Source organism: Sceloporus undulatus, chromosome 1 (genome assembly GCF_019175285.1).
Source record: "Sceloporus undulatus isolate JIND9_A2432 ecotype Alabama chromosome 1, SceUnd_v1.1, whole genome shotgun sequence".
NCBI classification, from domain to species: domain Eukaryota; kingdom Metazoa; phylum Chordata; class Lepidosauria; order Squamata; family Phrynosomatidae; genus Sceloporus; species Sceloporus undulatus.
Window position 1 is genome coordinate 261,680,119 of NC_056522.1, and position 18,565 is coordinate 261,698,683.

The 18,565-nt window shown below is 39.5% G+C and overlaps 2 protein-coding genes across 3 annotated transcripts in view; one reads left to right on the top strand and one right to left on the bottom strand.

The window, feature by feature from the left end:
• Positions 1-18,565, top strand: part of LOC121926322 (sodium/hydrogen exchanger 10-like) — a 587,624-nt gene that overhangs the window by 418,851 nt on the left and 150,208 nt on the right. The gene's annotated exons all lie outside the window — the stretch shown is intronic.
• On the bottom strand, positions 1,604-18,180 carry GAL (galanin and GMAP prepropeptide). Of its 2 annotated transcripts, XM_042455857.1 has the most exons (7): positions 17,980-18,180; positions 16,297-16,377; positions 14,533-14,587; positions 11,352-11,417; positions 10,669-10,749; positions 6,754-6,831; positions 1,604-1,819 (listed from the first exon to the last, which is right to left on the bottom strand). In XM_042455857.1, exons 2-7 carry the CDS (start codon positions 16,375-16,377, stop codon positions 1,758-1,760), a joined length of 423 nt encoding a protein of 140 aa, XP_042311791.1. In that variant the 5' UTR covers positions 17,980-18,180; the 3' UTR covers positions 1,604-1,757. The 2 variants fall into 2 exon arrangements, with proteins under 2 accessions (XP_042311791.1, XP_042311801.1); XM_042455867.1 differs by lacking the exon at positions 11,352-11,417.

Below are 18,565 nucleotides of genomic sequence, written 5' to 3' on the forward strand. Positions count from 1 at the left end.
ATTTTTAAAGTCTCCAAAGAATTTGTTTCTTTGGATTTTCTGTTACAGCATATTAAAACAACTAATCTCTGGAGTTGCTTTATTTAAAATGCAATTTAGTCAAGTTGCCAATAACCTGTCTAAGTAAAAAAGAAAGGGAAAGATAATAGCTGCAACTGCTGAATGAAAGTGAACAATAATTAAAAACAGTATCTTGTTTCACTTAAAAAAAGAATGAAGACTTTGGGTCATAAGGACAATGTTAACTGTTAGAGGGTGGGGGAACCATGCACACAAATTTGCATGCATGCTCACACTGGTGGTGGAAACTGTGTTCTTTAACCTCATCCCAGTGATCTTGCTCAAGATCTCCACATGAGAGATGCCACAATGTTGATGATAGACAGTAAATTTGAAGACTCCTTTCTCCCCACACTAAAAAGGTCTGCTTCCATGACCACATTAACAGAACAGAAGCAGATACTAGCCCAGCTATTTCTAAGTCACAGAGGAGGAAGGAGAGAATCAACTTCCCCTTCCCCACTGTGATCCTTATCCCTATTACTTGTAGGCTTTTACTCCCCACTCCCCAAGTCAGCCCCAATTGGGACTGCTGCTTCTGTGCCACAGTAAGACTTTCTATTCAGTGGGGATGGGGAGACTTTGTAGTTGCATCTACCACACATCAGGCCTTTCAGAGGTCACATGCATGCCACAGCCTGTAGTTTGTGCACCACTGCTATGATGAAGACCCTGTATTGTGCTGGAGTGCAAATTTCTGCCAGGTGTACTTACACATGTCTTCCCAAAGTGATCAATCTGTCCTCAGGCTGGCTACCCCTCCCCAGGGCTATGCAGTAGTCAGGGAGGAGGATGGGCAACCAGAGAGAGACGTGGCTCCATTTCCACAACCAGCAGCAAGAAGAAAGCATCATCTTCCTGGACCTTTGGAGGAGCCATGGAAGGTTCAAGAGGATGCATGTTCCTTTCTCCAGCTGGCAGCAATAACTGAGCCTGCTGACCCCATCTTCCCCTGACCACTGAATGGCTGTGAGGAAAGGTGCCCTACCTGCAAACAGGTTGGCAGCTGAAGGAGGGATGTAGCAGATAGATCTCATTTTTTCCATCCACCATAACAAAAAGAAGAAGAAGAAGAAGAAGAAGAAGAAGAAGAAGAAGAAGAAGAAGAAGAAGAAGAAAGAAAGGAAAAAAGTACATACTATCAGGATGCCAGCCAGCTACCTGTCGCTATAATTAATAGGTTTATGGCTGAAAACAATTTCTAGAAGTCAGTTGCTGTTCAAAGCAGATTCTGTTGAAGGGTTTTGGGAATAGATTCCAGGGGGTTATATGAATTATTTGACAATCTTCAGGGTCTGTCACCTTCCTCCCCCCTCCCCACTTAATTACACGTGTGCCTTTGTTTTAAATTCAGAAATGTGTCTTCTGGGTCAAAGGAGATGAATTTCCCTATCACCCCTTTTGTAAGAGAGTAGTAGCACCCTTGTTCTAGCTTTGTACATAAGCTTTCAATTGTTCCAGTAAAAGTGAAACAAGATGCAGCTGCTATTTTTTATTTATTTTGTCATTTATCTAAATTTGTTTTATCAAGCAAAAAAAAATCTTACAATATTACATTACTAGGGGAAAACAGACAAAAGGAATGTGACCACAAGTAGCAGTGTATAAGATAAATGTAAACAATAAATATCATTTTGTCTTGTTCAAAGCTTTGATTAGATATCTTAATTTATAACACAGGGTATATACATTCACTTTCAAGATTGATCTGTCTCTTCTGAAGAAACTGTTGTAGGTATGTTATCAAGAGCCCCAGCTTCTGCAAAAACAAAGTTTAAAAAATAAATGTATGTGTATACAAACAGACATATAGTGGAAACATAGAAGCTCAGCAATAAATGCAAGAACAAACCATTTGTTTCAAAATAATTAATATAATAGTAATAACAATATCAACAACAGCAGTGATAATAATAATAATAATCATTTTGATATTAAGTTATTTACTAAGAAAAACATACTCTGTCATATCTTCCCTAGAAAATCAAGAAAAAACATATATGGTCATATTTTGTGGCTAACTTTCCCAGCCTGTTTCTTGCAAATATGCATGAGTGTAGACATTGCTCAAGGCTTATATTATACAAAACCTAGAAAGTTCATTTTTAACCAACAACTCCCAACATCCCATAGCCAACATGGCTGCTAGTTCACTGGCTCTGTGGTACTGGGACTTGTACCACAATAACCTAACTTCTCCAAGCTCTATCTAAATGATAGGACAAAGACTGAATATGTTTTTCTTCCTGTATACTACTTCAAAATAACCCCACCACGAACAGCCTAATGGTATATCAGTTTATATGATGCTAATGCCTTATTGAGAAAACATATTTTGCAGATTGCCCTGGCTTTGACTCAAAGAATGCTTCACAGCATTGGTACCAGGCTTGCAATTACTGGCCTGCCTTTCATCTTGCTGTTATTAGTCCCTCATTGTACTAATAATTTTATACGCATATTATATGCATCACACATTTCAGGGAAAAAAATCACATGAAGAAACCTGAAGAAATTTTGGAATTCAGAAAAACCAATTTCTCTCACCTGCAATTTCCCTCATATAATTAGGAGGCTATTATTCATTCTTGGAAAAGAGTGTGTATTTTTTAAACTAACTATAGTTTTCCCCTCAATTATTGACACAAAAGCATCAAGTAATATTTTAAGATCCTGAAGGGATATTTACCAGGGTCATGATCAAAGCTTCAAGTGTCATATTTATTAGTTATAAATAACTATTCATTGTTTGTATCCCGCCTTTGGACCTTCAAGACTGCTTACAACATTAAAATCATGCAGTGCAAAAACTGAAAGCAGAGAGCCAGAGAATAAACAGCATGTAAGGAAGAAGTAAAATCAAAACCTTGGTGGAATAACAAGGTTATTACTGTCCACTAAAAAGTAATAATTGAGGGAGACAACCAGGCCATTTTTGGGAAAGTTAGGGTTCCAGAATCAGAGTGCCAAAGCCAATTTGACCCTGTCCCACATCCTAGCTCACCATACGTCTGGTAGTGATTACATGTGAAGGGTCAGAAGATTAAAATCCCCAGTCTCCAAACCACCCAGAGTTTTTGGGAGCACAACTTCAGGCACAGGGTAGAACAACCAAGAAGACCTCAACCAATATCCTAAGTAGACCAACTTCTCTCACACACAAGGACTCTTTTCATTTCTTCTTGCTAGCTTCTTCTGGGTGCACACACATCTTTGCAGTATTCTTTGGCCATTAGCATGGATAGGAGTTCGTTCATATTTGTACTCTAAAGATCAATACATTGTGCATGCAGCCTAAAGTGGAGATATAACTGTGTGCATAGGTGTTTCACTGGAATTAATGGCCTCCATTCTGCTGTGCATGGATACCAGACGAGGCAGGGAGAGATCTATGCCAGTCTCCTGATGACCATACAACTATGGCTCTGGTGGGTGGAATGGGCATCTATGGAGGGAATGCTTCCCTTTCATTTTAGCTGAGTCCATGAGCCACGATTGGTGGATGCAATATATCACACCCATGAGGGCAATTCAAAAATATACCAGCCATGACTGGAGTGTAGATATGGGAAGAGGGATAAGGAAATTGCTCCCTGATGAGGATTCTGCCCTGCAATGATTTTTTCTCTAGTTCCCTAGTTGCTGTAACTTAGTTGCTGCAACTTAAAACTTCAGTTGAGTATTTAGAAATTGTTGAAGTACTGTAATACACTGTTTTAAGATGTTTGAGAAGAATTTAGAATCTGTTTAGGCATACAAAGAAAAGGGGCATACAGGAATGTGAACATAACAAATATAAGAGTTCTAGCTGGGAATACCTGTTTAACCTAAATGAATTTAAGTCTCTAGGACCAGATTAACTACATCCAAGGGTATTTAAAGAACTGGCAAATGTAATATTGGAGCCATTGGCAATAATCTTTAAAAACTCCTGGAGAACAGAAGTCCCAGCAGACTGGAGGAGGGCAAACGTTGTCCCCATCTTCAAAAAGGGGAAGAAAGAGGATCCAAACAATTATTGTCCAGTTAGTCTGACATCAATACTAGGAAAGATTCTGGAGCAGATCATTAAAAAGAGAGTCTGTGAACATCTAGAAAGCAGTGCCATAATCACAAAAAGTCAACACAGGTTTCAGAGAAAGAAGTCATGCCAGACAAATCTTATCTCATTCTTTGATAAAGTTACCAGATTGTTAGATGAAGGAAATACTGTGGATATAATATATCTTGATTTCAGTAGGGCCTTTGACAAAGTTCCCCATGACATTCTTGCAAACAAGCTTGTAAAATGTGGGCTAGACAAGGCAACTGTTATGTGGATTTGTAATTGGTTGACTGGATGAACCCAAAGGGTGCTCAGCAATGGCTCCTTTTCATCTTGGAGAGAAGTGACCAGTGGGGTCCCACAGGGCTCTGTCCTGGGCCCAGTGCTATTCGACATCTTTATCAATGACTTGGAGGAAAAAATTGGGGGAACACTTATCAAATTTGCAGATGACACCAAATTAGGAGGAATAGCTAATACTGTTAAGGAAAAAGCAACATGGGACATACAGTAAGTGAAATAAAAATTTGTATGTGAGAGTCAGAGTGACTCAGCAGAAGCCAATTGAGAACCACACAGGTGTGAATGGTAAGACAATTAACAAGTCCTGAGTGCCAAGGACAAGAATTGCAAAGTAAATAATTGGACACACCTGACAATTGTTAAGTGGTCAAGGCTGAGATGATGAAATCATTAATTGTGGGATGAACAAGGAGAACCAATGGGAATGATGTACACGCCTACTGGGTGGAAACAGACAACAGTAGGTGGTGCCATGATTTGGCTATAATAAGGACTATACATCCCAATGCATTTTGTGGGTTGTAGTAGGAGTTGTAGTAGTGGTTGTAGAGTGTATTGGAGAGTGAGGAGTTGAGTATTGTTTGGAGCTGTGTATATAGTAGAATAAAGTAGATCTTTTATATAAGACTACTGAGTTGTCTGGTGTCTTGGGTGAAGCTACAAGAACCAGCAGGACCCTGGTGAAGAAGGGTGAAGACTTCTGTGGAAGCAAGAGTGAGAAGGCTTGGAGAGTTTGTCAGGGTCTTCAGCCTGTTCTCTGCAACTCTTGCAAAGATATAACAACTGGCCAAAACTGGTCAGCGTGGTGCACAACCAGGTGGTGAGTTCCAGGCCAGGTGAAGAGCCACAACTCCCATCATCCCTGACAAATACTCCAGAGGACAGGATCAAAATTCAAAATGACCTGAATAGACTAGAAAGCTGGGCCACAGCTAACAAAATGAACTTCAACAAGGAGAAATGTAAGGTACTGCACTTAGGGCGAAAAAATGAAATGCACAGATATAGGATGGGGGACACCTGGCTTAAGGAGACAACATGTGAAAGGGATCTAGGAGTCCAAGTAGACCACAAGTTGAACATGAGTCAACAGTGCGGCAGCTAACAAGGCCAATGCAATTTTAGGCTGCATCAATAGAAGTATAGTGTCTAGATCAAGGAAAGTAATAGTGCCACTATATTCTGCTCTGGTCAGGCCCCACCTGAAATTTTGTGTCCAGTTCTGGGCGCCACAATTCAAAAAGAACATTGAGAAACTGGAGTGTGTCCAAAGGAGAGCGACTAAAATGGTGAAGGGTCTGGAAACCATGCCCTATGAGGAACGCCTTAGGGAGCTGGGTATGTTTAGCCTGGAGAAAAGAAGGTTAAGAGGTGATATGATAGCCCTGTTTAAATATTTGAAGGGATGTCATATTGAGGAGGGAGCAAGCTTGTTTTCTGCTGCTCTAGAGAACAGGACCCGGAACAATGGATGCAAGCTTCAGGAAAAGAGATTCCACCTCAACATTAGGAGGAACTTCCTGACAGTAAGGGCTGTTTGACAGTGGAACACACTCCCTCAGAGTGTAGTGGAGTCTCCCTCCTTGGAGGTCTTCAAACGGAGGCTGGATGGCCATCTGTCAGGGATGCGGTCTCTTCCAACTCTATGATTCTATGATTTTCAATGTTTCATGCCCTGCAGTGTAGTAATTTGAGGACTGAAGAAAAATTTCATTTGGGAAGGGAGAATTCTTATTTGAGAAAACAATGCCCTCATTTTGTCCCTCACCATGATCCTACAAAGAATGCACTGCCATGTGAATATACACTTTCCTTAACTTAAACTGTGCTCACATAGAAATGTTTGCAATCACATTTCATTCCGCTACACATCTACCTAGAAGTATGTCTTCCTGAACTCAGTGGGACTTGTTTCTCAACACAGAGGACAGCAATGTAAGTCTTGACTGTCAGAACTATCAGACAAATTTATCTACTCTGTCTATCTATCTATCTATCTATGAATGAATGAATAAATAAATAAATAAATGGCAGCTGCAAAAAAAAAAAACTGTAGCGTAGAGTGCTCTGTATGCCAGTCAGAACGCTATGCCATCTCAGGGTATGTCCTGCCCTTCCCTCACTTTTCTATCTTCATTCAGTCTTCACTGGGCTATTTGGGAAGATTTTTCCCCATTTGTTTTTTTCCTAAGTATGTTATATGTTTCTGCGACCCTCTGGCATGCAGATACCTCCCTCTTGAGGTCACTGCTGGAGGGAGTGATCTAAGCAAGACACAAGTGGTCAGATAGTCCAAGTTATTAAGAAAACTACTTGTTTCAAGTGAAAAAGAAATTACTGTTTACCTTTGAGACGTAAGTAAGTCAAAAATTCAATTATTGTATGCATAATATTGGCATCGATCAGTGGTCTTCCAAAAGAACCTGCAAAATATTCATACAGTATTACTGAATTTTTGGTTAACACAGGAAAATAGGAAGGTAGGGAGAAGATCATAGAGTAAAAGCATATATCAAGATTTAAGTGGAGAGGGAAGAAAAAAATCAGAAGACTAGATGTGTTAAAGATAAGTCTACAGCAATAAAACCTTTCAGCAACAGTGTTTTGATACCTTTCAGCAGCAGTGGTGTCATTTCTTACAAAAAGAAGTTGGCCTACTGCTCTAACAAACTGCTTAAGACATCTTAGTAGAACTGAGGATCTGTCATAAAATGTTTGTAAATGTATCAGATAAATTGATTTGTCTACTTATTTTATATTCCACCCTTCTGTAAAAACTGGACTCAAGACATCACACAACATGATTTTTTTAAAAAAAACAGGCACAGCTAAAAATACAATTTTTAAAAAATATTAAAACACAGTTAAACAGATTATCTTGTTAAATCAACCACTGAATTAAAGAATTTTAAATCCATTTAAAACCACACCAAAGATGGAGAGAAACAAAACAACCTCATTAAAAGACATTTCTCAGCAACCATCCTGTCACATGCCAAAAGCCCATCTGAGCAATAAGTTCTTCCTCAGCTGGCACAAGGACAACAGGGAGAGGAGAAGCCACTAATTTTTATTGGATTATAAAATAATTCAATATATGCATATATTACTCATCAATATAAATAAAAATGTAAATATTCATTTGTTCAAAATCTTACATCTCCGAAAGTTCTTCACCGTTTGCTTTGAAATTTTGACATAATGTTCCATTTGAATACATGCATGTTTTTATATACCAGCTATGTTTTTATATACCTACTATGTTTTATATATCTGCTATTATATAGATGTCACACCTGTGACAGGTAAAAAATGTGTTTATTTTTTTGAAAAACAGTGCCAATTAACTACAAATATGCATGACCACCTGCAAAATGATTGATCAGCTGAAATATTCTCACATCAATTGCTGGAAATTGGAACGGAAAGATGCCAGTTGATGTGACCTCAGGACAAATTTCATTGCCTCATAACTTCTGCAATTTAGTGACGTCAAAAGAAGAATTGGTTAAAAAAGTATTTCCCAATATTCAAACCAATTATAAGAGTCACGATTTGCTGAGTGAGCGAGCTATTCTTGCGGCCAAGAACAAAGACATCTATGAACTTAACAATATTATTCAGTCGAACATTCAAAGTGAGGCCATCACATACAAGTCCGTTGATACTGTTGTGGAAGCAGATGAAACGGTTATTTATCCAACATAATTTTTTAAGTCACTCGATCTGCCAGGGATGCCACCACATGTACTGCAATTGAAAATCGCCGTTCCAATTATCATGCTGTGCAATATCAACCAGCCAAAGCTTTCCAACAGCATACAACTTGCAGTAAAAAAATTAATAAGTGATGTCATTGAAGCAACAATCTTGACAGGACCTTTCAAAGGGAAAGATGTCTTCATTCCTCTTATTCCTATGATTCCAACGGATATGCTCTTTCAATTTAAAAGATTGCAATTCCCAGTTAGATTGGTGTTTGCAATCACCATCAACAAAGCTCAGGGACAATCTTTAGAATTTTGCGGTTTAGATCTAGTCATGGATTGCTTCTCACATGGACAATTATATGTTGCGTGTTCCAGAGTCGGCAAACCAAACAATCTCTAAATCTATACAGACAATGGAACAACAAAAAATACTGTAAACCCACAAGCATTGTGAAATTAAATATTTCAGAAATGTGTGCTTTCTCTTTTCTTTCTTTTCTATTTAAACAGACTGAGCCACAGCAATGCGTGGCTGGGTACAGCTAGTATATAATAATTATACACAGAGTCTTCATGTTGCCTTTCAACTTATTGCAACCCCATGAATTTCATAGGGGTTTTTTAAACAAGGAATATTCCAAGGTGGTTTTGCTAATGTCTTCCTCTGAAATAAGAAATACCTTGTGCTTCTCCATCTTAGTAAAGGCATGCCTATGACAAAGCCTATGACAAAGCAGTTCTTTTCTTTTCTTTTCTTTGCTAAAGTCTTTTTATGCCTGCTCAGCCCCTCCTGTCCTCTTTCTATTTGGAAGGTTGGGTTTTTAAAGTAGCTTTGGCATTGGGAGGATGATTAAGGAGGATTGGAAAAATACAGACTTTTGATATCAGGCTGCAACAGCTGGTCTTCAGGAAATAATGCAAGAAAGATTGAGCTGGGAAAGAATGGGATTCTACTGTAGCTGATCTGACCCATTGGTATCCATCCACCAAAAGACACAAAGGCACGGTACAGACAGCCCTTTTGTGCCATGCTGGCATGGATTTTAGGGTTAGGGACCGCATGGTAACTGCACAGTCCCTAACCCTAGTATGACGCGGCGGCACTATAATGGCGTCATCCCATCCATATGGGCGCCACCATTGTGACATTGATGCACTCGTTACATCCGCCCAGCAGCAAAAGAAGAAACTGTTTTTCCGGGTTCTTTTTCCTCCAGATGGATGCCATGCGGTCTGTCCCGTGCCAAAGTTAGCAAAACAAATGCTGGTTGGCTGGAGTCACTGTTCTAGTGCTGTCCTCCACAAATGCTCCAGGAGATTGGGGAACAGCTGGAGCAGATCTGAGTGGTGACAGGGGTAGAGAAGAGGTCCTGTTGCACTCTCCTCTGTTGCACTGTTATCTATTCTCACAGCACTCGATGTAGCCCATGCTTATACATTTTGCAACACCAAATGAAACACATTGTCTGCAAAATTAGATCTCCTTAATTTTAGGTTTTCTACAAGGGGAAAATAATTCTTGGAAACAAGAATTATTTGTAACTAAAGAATAAAAATTGCATTTTAAAACCATGGCTTAAAAATCATGAGGCTCTTTTGGTAAGATTTGTATTTCAACAACAACAACAACAACAACAAAAACCCTGTGTTAAACGTCTAGGCATAATTGCCTTCTAACTATCATAAATATTCATTACATTCTTAGTGACCAGAACATACCAAAAGTTATGAGAACTAAGCACTATAAACAAGGCTGGGAAAGGGAAAAAAAAAAAAAAGAGAAATAGCATTAAAAGTGTTGTTATGTGCCTTCAAGTCATTTCTGGCTTACGGCAACCCCAAGGTGAGCCCATCATGGGGTTTTCTTGGCAATATTTTTTCAGAGGGGGGGGTTGCCAATGCCCTTCTCTGAGGCTGAGAGAATGTGACTTGCCCAAGGTCACCCAATGCATTTTTATGGCTAAGTGGGGATTCCTCTAATTCCACTCATCTAAATTAAGGTGGCCCATTTGAAAATCTCCAGAAGCCACATCAGTTTGACACTGGATCTATGACATATGATAGACATATAAAAACTGAACAACCAGGTCCAAACAGCAAGTGACCTACAAAAGTAACAGTTTTATAGCCAAGTGGCCCAAGATATTTTGCTTCTTTGGGTGCAAAACAAGATCCCTCTTATGTACAGAAGATTATTAATTTGGCAATTCAGCCTTACTTCAGTACTGGTGATGAAACACTGTCTTTCTCTGCCACATTTGAGTTAACAATCAATTTTTGGTGGGGCAAGGCAGAGCATGTGGCAAAAACACCTCTGTTCCCCAAAAGAAAGAAAGAAAGAAAGAAAGAAAGAATTTAGGAACAACATCCAGAGGAGCTCTCATGACTGCTTTAGCATAAATACCAGCAGTGGATGCCTGAGTAAGCTGCTTCCTTCAGCTCAATGATGATGATGATGACGACAATGATAGTATTTATTTCTTACCTACCTCTTCTCATGGGCTGAGGTGAGGAACACTGTAAAGGTATTAAAAGGAGATTTTTTCTTACCTGTTTTTATATTTTCTTCGGGCTGTATGTCACGTTTACCAGCTAAACCATTCTTGTCATTAAAAACTCTGTCTATTGCATCTGTTAATAAAAGGAGAGAGTGGGGAGATTTCTTACTCTTATATACCTTAGAATACTGTGAGATTCATATATGTCATGACACTAAGCAAAAAAAAAGATTTCTGTTTTAACAAGAACATAATGGACACTTGTGATGAAATGATGCACAGTGAACGCACCAACAACACCAGAAAAATACCATTTCACTTAAACTTTCACACCACCTGTAAACCAATGTGTCTGACTGGTGTACACCTGCAACAGCAACAGCAACAGCACAAATTTACATTGTATGATGCTGTACTGGTACAGTTGTTTTAAGGGATCCTGACCACTTACAAGCTGGCTCAGCCAAATGGGGGAACTGAGTTATTTGGCCTTAATTAAATAAAAGCATCCCCTGTGCAACACCTTGTTTGTCCATTCCTAAAAAGCCTTGGGTTTAAAGGGTGAGTTTGTTTTACTTGGATGCACAAAAGTGCAGTTCTGGGCCCGTTGTGTCCAATTCAGAAAATGGTGTAGTGCTGTTGTTCCTTTGAATTTAAGGAGCAAGTTGTCAGATAGTTTGCTTTGACAGTAAACTGCAGTTAGTTTACATGAATAACCTCCAAAAGCCATCTTACATTCCCCAGGTGGCTCTTCTCTCCCCCTTGCACTGGGCATTTCCTTGAGGAGCTGTTCAATACGACCTGAAACAGACGATGGCTATTATCCACCCTTAAAGAAAATGGAATTCGATAAGTAGAACTCCTTAGCATGATTTGGAGATTTTGTTGTCCAGACAGTCTCTTCAGTGATGGTCCATTTGAAGTAACACATACGGAAATATAAAACATTCAAAACAAATTTATTTGGGTGTTCTTTAAAAATATATTTGCTTTGATCTTTGTAAGCAAGGGCTCTACCCATTGGGCCTTTAACATTATTTCTACAATGTATGACTGTCATAACTAAAATACTGAACAGAAGTTCTGAACACATCTTTAATATGTATAAGAGGCAACAAAGGAAATATGAGAGATTTAACTCTCTGAAAATATTTTTATCTAAATAAGTACAATTTAGTTGTAAAATTGAACAGTTGCAGTGTACTAAAGGATGTATATGTGGAGAAGTCTATTATGATGTTTACTTATTGGTAACCTGAACTACAGTGTTTGAGGCAGTAATAATTTTTAAAAACCACTAAAGACTGTCCTTTCAATTATATTCCACTTCAGAATTCATTGCAATATATTGGGTCATTCATGAAATATTATACTGTATATGCAGGAAGCGCCAAATGCATCTAGATTCATTGACAGGACAACCACTTAGGACAGAGGGTTAGTTTCCTCCATCACCAGCGTTTCCAGCCACAATTGAAGATTTCTCATAAGTACCCCAGAAAGAATTCCTCAGTGCTGGCTAAGAAGTTCAAAAAGTAGCTTTTTCTGAGCTCTGCTTTCAGATGACAACAAAAAAGTAGTGTGTGGTACTAATATAAATTCTTGACTATTTCATCCTCACATGAAAGGGGACATAATTATGGTAGTTTGCTGCCTATAGTGTAGTATTCTCTTAGTATCTGAATGTCCCAAAATGTTGCAGAGGAATTATTGTGCAGAGAAAAACACATGGTATCTTTGCACAGAAACCTTGTTTTCTGTGTAGGAAACTGAGGGTATCTCATCCAGGACTCCACTTTTAACAAACTGCTGCTCTGGGAACATCAATCTGTCATCTTTTTCTCTGCAAAGAGCCACTCCTTCTGGAATTGCTTCTATTGTTCCACAGAAAGAAGAAGTCACAGGAGATTATCACATGGGGAATGTCCCAGACATCATGGTCCCATCTTCTCCTGTCCCTGTCCTGTCCTTCCCCTGAGATCGTGGGAAGGACTTTCAGATGGCGTCATGCTTATCCAGACATTATCCCATCCAGAAAGTGCAATTGACAGCGACTGTGTGAAAGACTTTCAGATGATGTCAAGCAGATCCTGCCATTGTCCTGTCACTGAAGTAGTATTGCCTGGCATTTTGCATTAATGCGAGTTCACATTAATGCAATGCTGATTCAATGACAGGATCAGTACTACAATCTGAAAGCTTTTTGAGTGATCGCTGTCATGGATGTGATAAGGATGGTGGAGCAATTCCATCCTTATCCCATCTATGTATGATAATCTCCATGGTCTCTTTAAGCAGAGTTCACAGAAGCCAGAACTGCTAGGAGGATTTGCCTGAAAAAGTTGCCAGGCCATTTCTCTGCAAAACTGACTATGTTATTTCTGGTCTTGCTCTTCCATGAGGTTGATGGGAAGATGAAAGAGCTTTCCCCTATTCATCCCTTCTCATTTGATTATTGAATTTGGAGGCAACTGCTTGTAGAGGGGAAAGGGAGAAAGGTTTGTCAAGTTCATGTCTATACCCCATCCTGGTATAAAAACAGTTCTGTGCTACGCTAAACTTAAATGAAAATGTACAGAGTGCATACCTTAAATATTTGTAAGTAAAATGGCTTTCTTCTTTCACCTCTGTTGGAAGTTGAGCTATAATTTAAAAGCGGGGAGTTCTGGGAGGAATACCATAAATTTGAGCAACTCCTTGCAAAAGTTGCTGGAATTTCAACCAAAGGAGCCTCATAACAGGAAAATTGTATTTACAACTGGAAATTGCAGAAGGGATCACTAGGTAATGGAGACAGGCAGAGTTATAGTGTATCACAGGCTACACTTCTAAACCAGAGACAGTTGAACTCCAGCGGTTCATACCTGAAAGGACTGCTAAAAATTACTCCAAACTAGCATGTCACAAAATTGAATAACACTTGGTGGAAGACAGGAATGCAATAACCTTTGGAAATGTTTTCTAGATGCTATTGAATCAATGATATCAACATCAGAGAAAAATGCTTTCATAAAATCTTGTGTTAACCTAAGAGTAGGCTTTTCAAATGTACTTTTTGCCTCTTTTACAGGTCACTTTATCTTTTTCTTTATCAAAATTTTAAATGTCTTGGTCAAAGACAGCAAATTTTTTCCCCATAGTTAGGTACGATATGCCAATATAAAACAATAACCAAGAGCACAATCTAGCAAAAGTCCTTATACCAATAGTTTCAGTGGGACTCAGTATTGAATTTTACTGAACTACAGTTAGGAGAATTTGAACTATAGTCACAATTGTCTTATGGGTGTCTCCCTCTTTAAGTATTCATGTGTTTTCTTCACTAACTTCATAATGTGCAACATAGCACTGTTACATTTGAGGACCTTCTAATTCATGCTATGAAAAAGTCAGTGTCCTCAAAAGTAATCTCTTGATAGCACCATTAACATCCTAAATAAGTACATTCTAAAACACATGATCTACTATCAGTAGGAGAAGCAAAGCACATGAAGATAGAAACAGATTAGCATTGAAGCAGAAAAAAGCCCCCTTTTTTTCTTGTATATGAAATATAATGAATGATTCCAGGAAAGTTGATAAACATGTTTAATGTATCTGTGCATGGCGTGGCTTTAGAATTGAAAGATGAGGTTACAGATGAAATTGGTTTACTCTCAGAATTCAAGTGTGGTAATAGAATAATTGTTCTTTCAGAGTTCTCCACTTTAAGTAGGTTAAAATAAATATGAGAGATCAGTAACAGTGATTTAGTACTTTCCATCCTCCACAGATGAGACTAAGAGTTAGTATGAGATATTATATGTATCATTAGGCATTTCTAGAGCACTCCAGCCTGTATCTAAGAACTTTGCAAACCTCAGGCTACTAATTCTCTGTTATTTCAGATTCAATAATACAAAAAAAGTGAACTTACGTGGACCAAGCAGATAACCAGCACTATTCATGGTCCATCCTCTTTTCTCTTTAGCCTTACAAAAGGGAAAAGTATGAAAGATTATTATTGTATATGCAGGATAATTTTAAAAGGCATAAACAGCAGTTTGGGAAATAAAATATTTTCACACTACACATTTATAAGATTCGGGTTATATATGTCATTTCCAATCCTTCTCTACTTCTAATCCAAGCTATTTAATTGTTTAGGAAAGTTACTTTTTGGACTACAAGTCCCAAAATTCTGCAATTGATATGGACTTTTTTCATGTTGTTTGGAGCGTGTTGAAAGTAACAGACCAAAAAAAAAACTAAAAAAAAAAAAACCCCTTTTCCAAATGTTGCCCTCTTTACTTGAAAAGGCCAGCACTGTGTAGTGGTTTGAGCATTGCACTATGACAGAACAGAATTCAAATCCCCACTCAGCCACAAAATCCACTGGGTGACACTGGGCAAGTCACAGTCTCTCAGCCTCAGGGGATGGCAATGACAAACTGCCTCTGAAGAACATTGCCAAGGAAAGCCTGTGATAGGTTCACCTTGGAATCTTGATAAGTCAGAAATGACTTGAAGGCACATAACAACAACAAACGTGAAGAAGATAAGTGTATTATATCTACTAGCTGAGAGCCAGCATGTATAATGGTTTGGGCACTGGACTGACTCTGGAGAACTGGGTTTGAATCCCCACTCAGTTATCAAAACCCACTGGGTGATCCTTGAGCAAGTCACACTCTCTCATCCTCACAGAAAGGTCATTGCAACCCCCCCCCCAAACAAATCTTCCCAAGAATCCCATGATAGGTTTGCCTTAGGGTCGACTCACCATAAGTCTTAAATGACTTGAAGGCATGCAACAACAACATTGACTAATCATATAGTTTGCAAAGTTAACAGTATAAAATGAACTGTAAAGCTGAATTTTCATGACAATTTGTACATTATATGGCTGAATAAATTAGAAGTAACATATTTTTTTAATTGCATTATTCTTTGTTGTTTCAAGCTACTCAGAAGTGGCTTCTTTGATTTCAGTAGAAATGAAATCTAAATATTTCCAGAGACTAAACATGTTTAAGAATCAAGACCAGTCTCAACATTAAATAGCCAAGCTTGGAAAAGTAAATTTTTAGGATCACAGCTCCCAGGATCCTCGAGGCAACATGACCAGTTACAGCCTCAGAAACAACTTTCCCAAGCTCTATTTAATTAACATCTCAATAGCAAGCATTTTAATTTTAAAAAATTATTCAACAACACATACTTGCAATTAAAAAAGACACATATAAAGCCATACAAAGACAATATTTCTATATATACAACAAAACTGTATAAACGACACTATGAAATTATGTTGTTCCAGATGGAAAACCTTTAACTGATTCTTAAATGTCTTTGTTCGTTTCCCTTATAGTCCCTATTTGTGTCTGTCTTCTTGAATTCATTAATAGCAAGCATTTTAATTTTCGCTTGGTGTCAAACTGGCAAAAGATTTACACCGTCACCATTTCCTTGGATGTTCCCCTTGCTCTTCTACAGCAAACTATTTGTTTGGCACCCCAGCTGAGTAAAATAATATATTTGCAAATGTGGAGTTTTCTTCTTGAAAACTGCAAGATGCATTCCAACAACCAGACACCCCTCTTTGTCAAAAACACATTTTGCTATAGGTTGGTCATTTGTGTCCAAAGGGAGAGGGGGAAAGTGAGACCTTGAATAGCTTGAAAATAATTTGTATACTTACAGATAAGACCAGCCCGAACGTCTCCGATAGGGCAAAGCAGAAGATTAAGGAGACAAACAGGAGGCTACTACACCTCTGCATCTGAAAAAAAGACCAAAACCCATTTAATCCCAATGCTGCCTCACCTACCTGGGTTATCTAATTTTAGGGGGAGAAAAACACTCAGAGCAGAGACCAGCCTCTCTCAGGACTTTCTTTTTACCATGGGTGATGCTGATAGGCATGAGAGCATAATATAAAATTCAACAAGCACCAGGGTTTTGATGGCATTCCAAACAAGTCTTGAGCTGCATCCACATTGCAGAAATAATCCAGTCTGATATCACCTTAACTGCTGTGGCTCAGTTCTATGGAATCCTGGGAACTGTAGTTTTGTGAGACATTAGCCTTCCCTGGCTGCATCCACACTGCAGAAATAATCCAGTTTGACATCATTATATGCTGGCTATTTGCGATAATAAATGAAATGAATGAATGAATGAAGTTTGAAGCCACTTTTACTGCCATGGCTCAATACTATGGAAGTCTGGTTTTGTGAGACATTGAGCCTTCTCTGTCAGTGAGGTCTGGTACCACAACAAACTGCAATTCCCAGAATGCCATAGCACTGAACTATGGAAGTTAAAGCAGTGTCAACCTGGATTATTTCAGCAGTGCGGATTCTCTGTTAGACTGTAAAAGCTTCTGCTGCCAACTTCTTTCAGCTATTCCCAAATGGGCTACTAAAACCCTTGGCATACTGATCAGTGGCAGGTTGACCAGGTGTGTCCTGGAAAAGGAGGACTCCTGGCTCACCTTGAATCAGTGGAATCAAATGGGATTATTTCTAAGTCAGAAAGCGGTGGGGTGCTATGGAAAAACTACAAATCCCCGGCTTCCACAGCATAGAGCCAGGGCAGTTAAAGCGATATCAAACAGGCATTAGTTCTGCAGTGCGCACACTGCCTGCTGGAAAATTGTCCACTTTCCAAAAAGTTGTGGCCAACGGTGGGAAAAGTGGAGGAAGAGGAAAAGGAAGAGGAGACTATAGATAGATAGATAGATCGATAGATATGAGTATATCTGCATTGCAGAAGTAATCCAGTTTGAGACTGCTTTAACTACCATGGCTCAATGCTAGGGAATTCTGGAAACTGTAGTTTCGTGAGACCATTTGCAGGCTTTTTCCAGTTTAAACCTCTGTTTTTGCACCGTGTGACAAACTCCTAAAAGTCAGAGAGAGCTCTGGTGCCAAAAGCAAACCAGAATTCCCCAAAGCACCTGAAGAAGTAGAGTACATCAAAGACATAGCCATGTTAGTCTGTAGAATCAGTACTTAGAGAGATCCTGTGGCACCTCTGAGACTCACTGAAAGAAAGAAGTTGGCAGCATGAGCTTTCATAGACTTCAGTCTAGTTCCTCAGATGCATTTAGTGGAGTGGAAGCCAGGCAAAGACACATATATTTCTGTGTATATATGTCTGTGCCTGGCTTCCACTGAGGAAGCAGGCTGAAGCCTAAGAAAGCTCATGCTGTCAAAGACTTCTTTTTATTCAGTTAATCTCAAAGGTGCTGCAAGATCTCGCTGCAGACAATTCCCTTGCACTGAGCCAGGGCAATTAAAGCGGTGTTGGAGCGGGTTATTTTCTGCAGTGCGGATGCAACCCGTGTAAGTAAGGAGGGAAAAGAGGAAAAAGGAAATACCTTGCCAAGGAGGAGGAGGAGGAGGAAGAGGCGGGTGAAGGCTGGGCGCAGAGTTTCTTCTCCAAAGTTTGGCCCAAGGGCTGGGGAGCAGAGTCCTCCTTGTCCTCTCTGTCAGGTCTCTCCAGTCACTGCATGGCTCCCTCCTCCAGCAGAGGCAGGGATGCTGAGGCAGGGATGGAGTCTGGCCAGGAAGAAAGAGAAGAGGGGTGTGTGAAAGTGGTACCTCGCCTGCCTCCCCTCCGCTATTTATGGAGCTGGAGGGGCATCCCTCCCTCAGGGAGAAGAAGCAAGAGCCGCCCCCCTCCCTCCATGCCCCCAGCCAGCCAGCCTTTGGCCATTTCCCTTCCTCGCCCAGGGAGTGGGAGGGCATTAGGAAGGGCACACACACACACACACACACACACAAGCTCACAATATATCAATAAGATAAAATTACAGCAATTGAATTAGGCTGGAGATGGAGAACAGGCTGGCCAATTACCTCTCATTACCCCAGAGAGAGAGAGAGAGGTCTCCCGCCTTCTTCTTCCTCGTTTTCTTCTTCCCTCAGCAACTTCAGAAGTTCATTGTTGTTTGTTGAGGGAGA

What these genes read in the sequence shown, in the direction of transcription:
- GAL (XM_042455857.1), bottom strand. Translation starts at nt 16,377, where the DNA reads ATGCAGAGGTGTAGTAGCCTCCTGTTTGTCTCCTTAATCTTCTGCTTT. An exon ending in TGGTTATCTGCTTGGTCCAC is followed by an intron (nt 11,418 to 14,532) that starts GTAAGTTCACTT and finishes CGTCTGTTTCAG; the next exon opens with GTCGTATTGAACAGCTCCTC. An exon ending in CGAAGAAAATATAAAAACAG is followed by an intron (nt 6,832 to 10,668) that starts GTAAGAAAAAAT and finishes AATATTTTGCAG; the next exon opens with GTTCTTTTGGAAGACCACTG.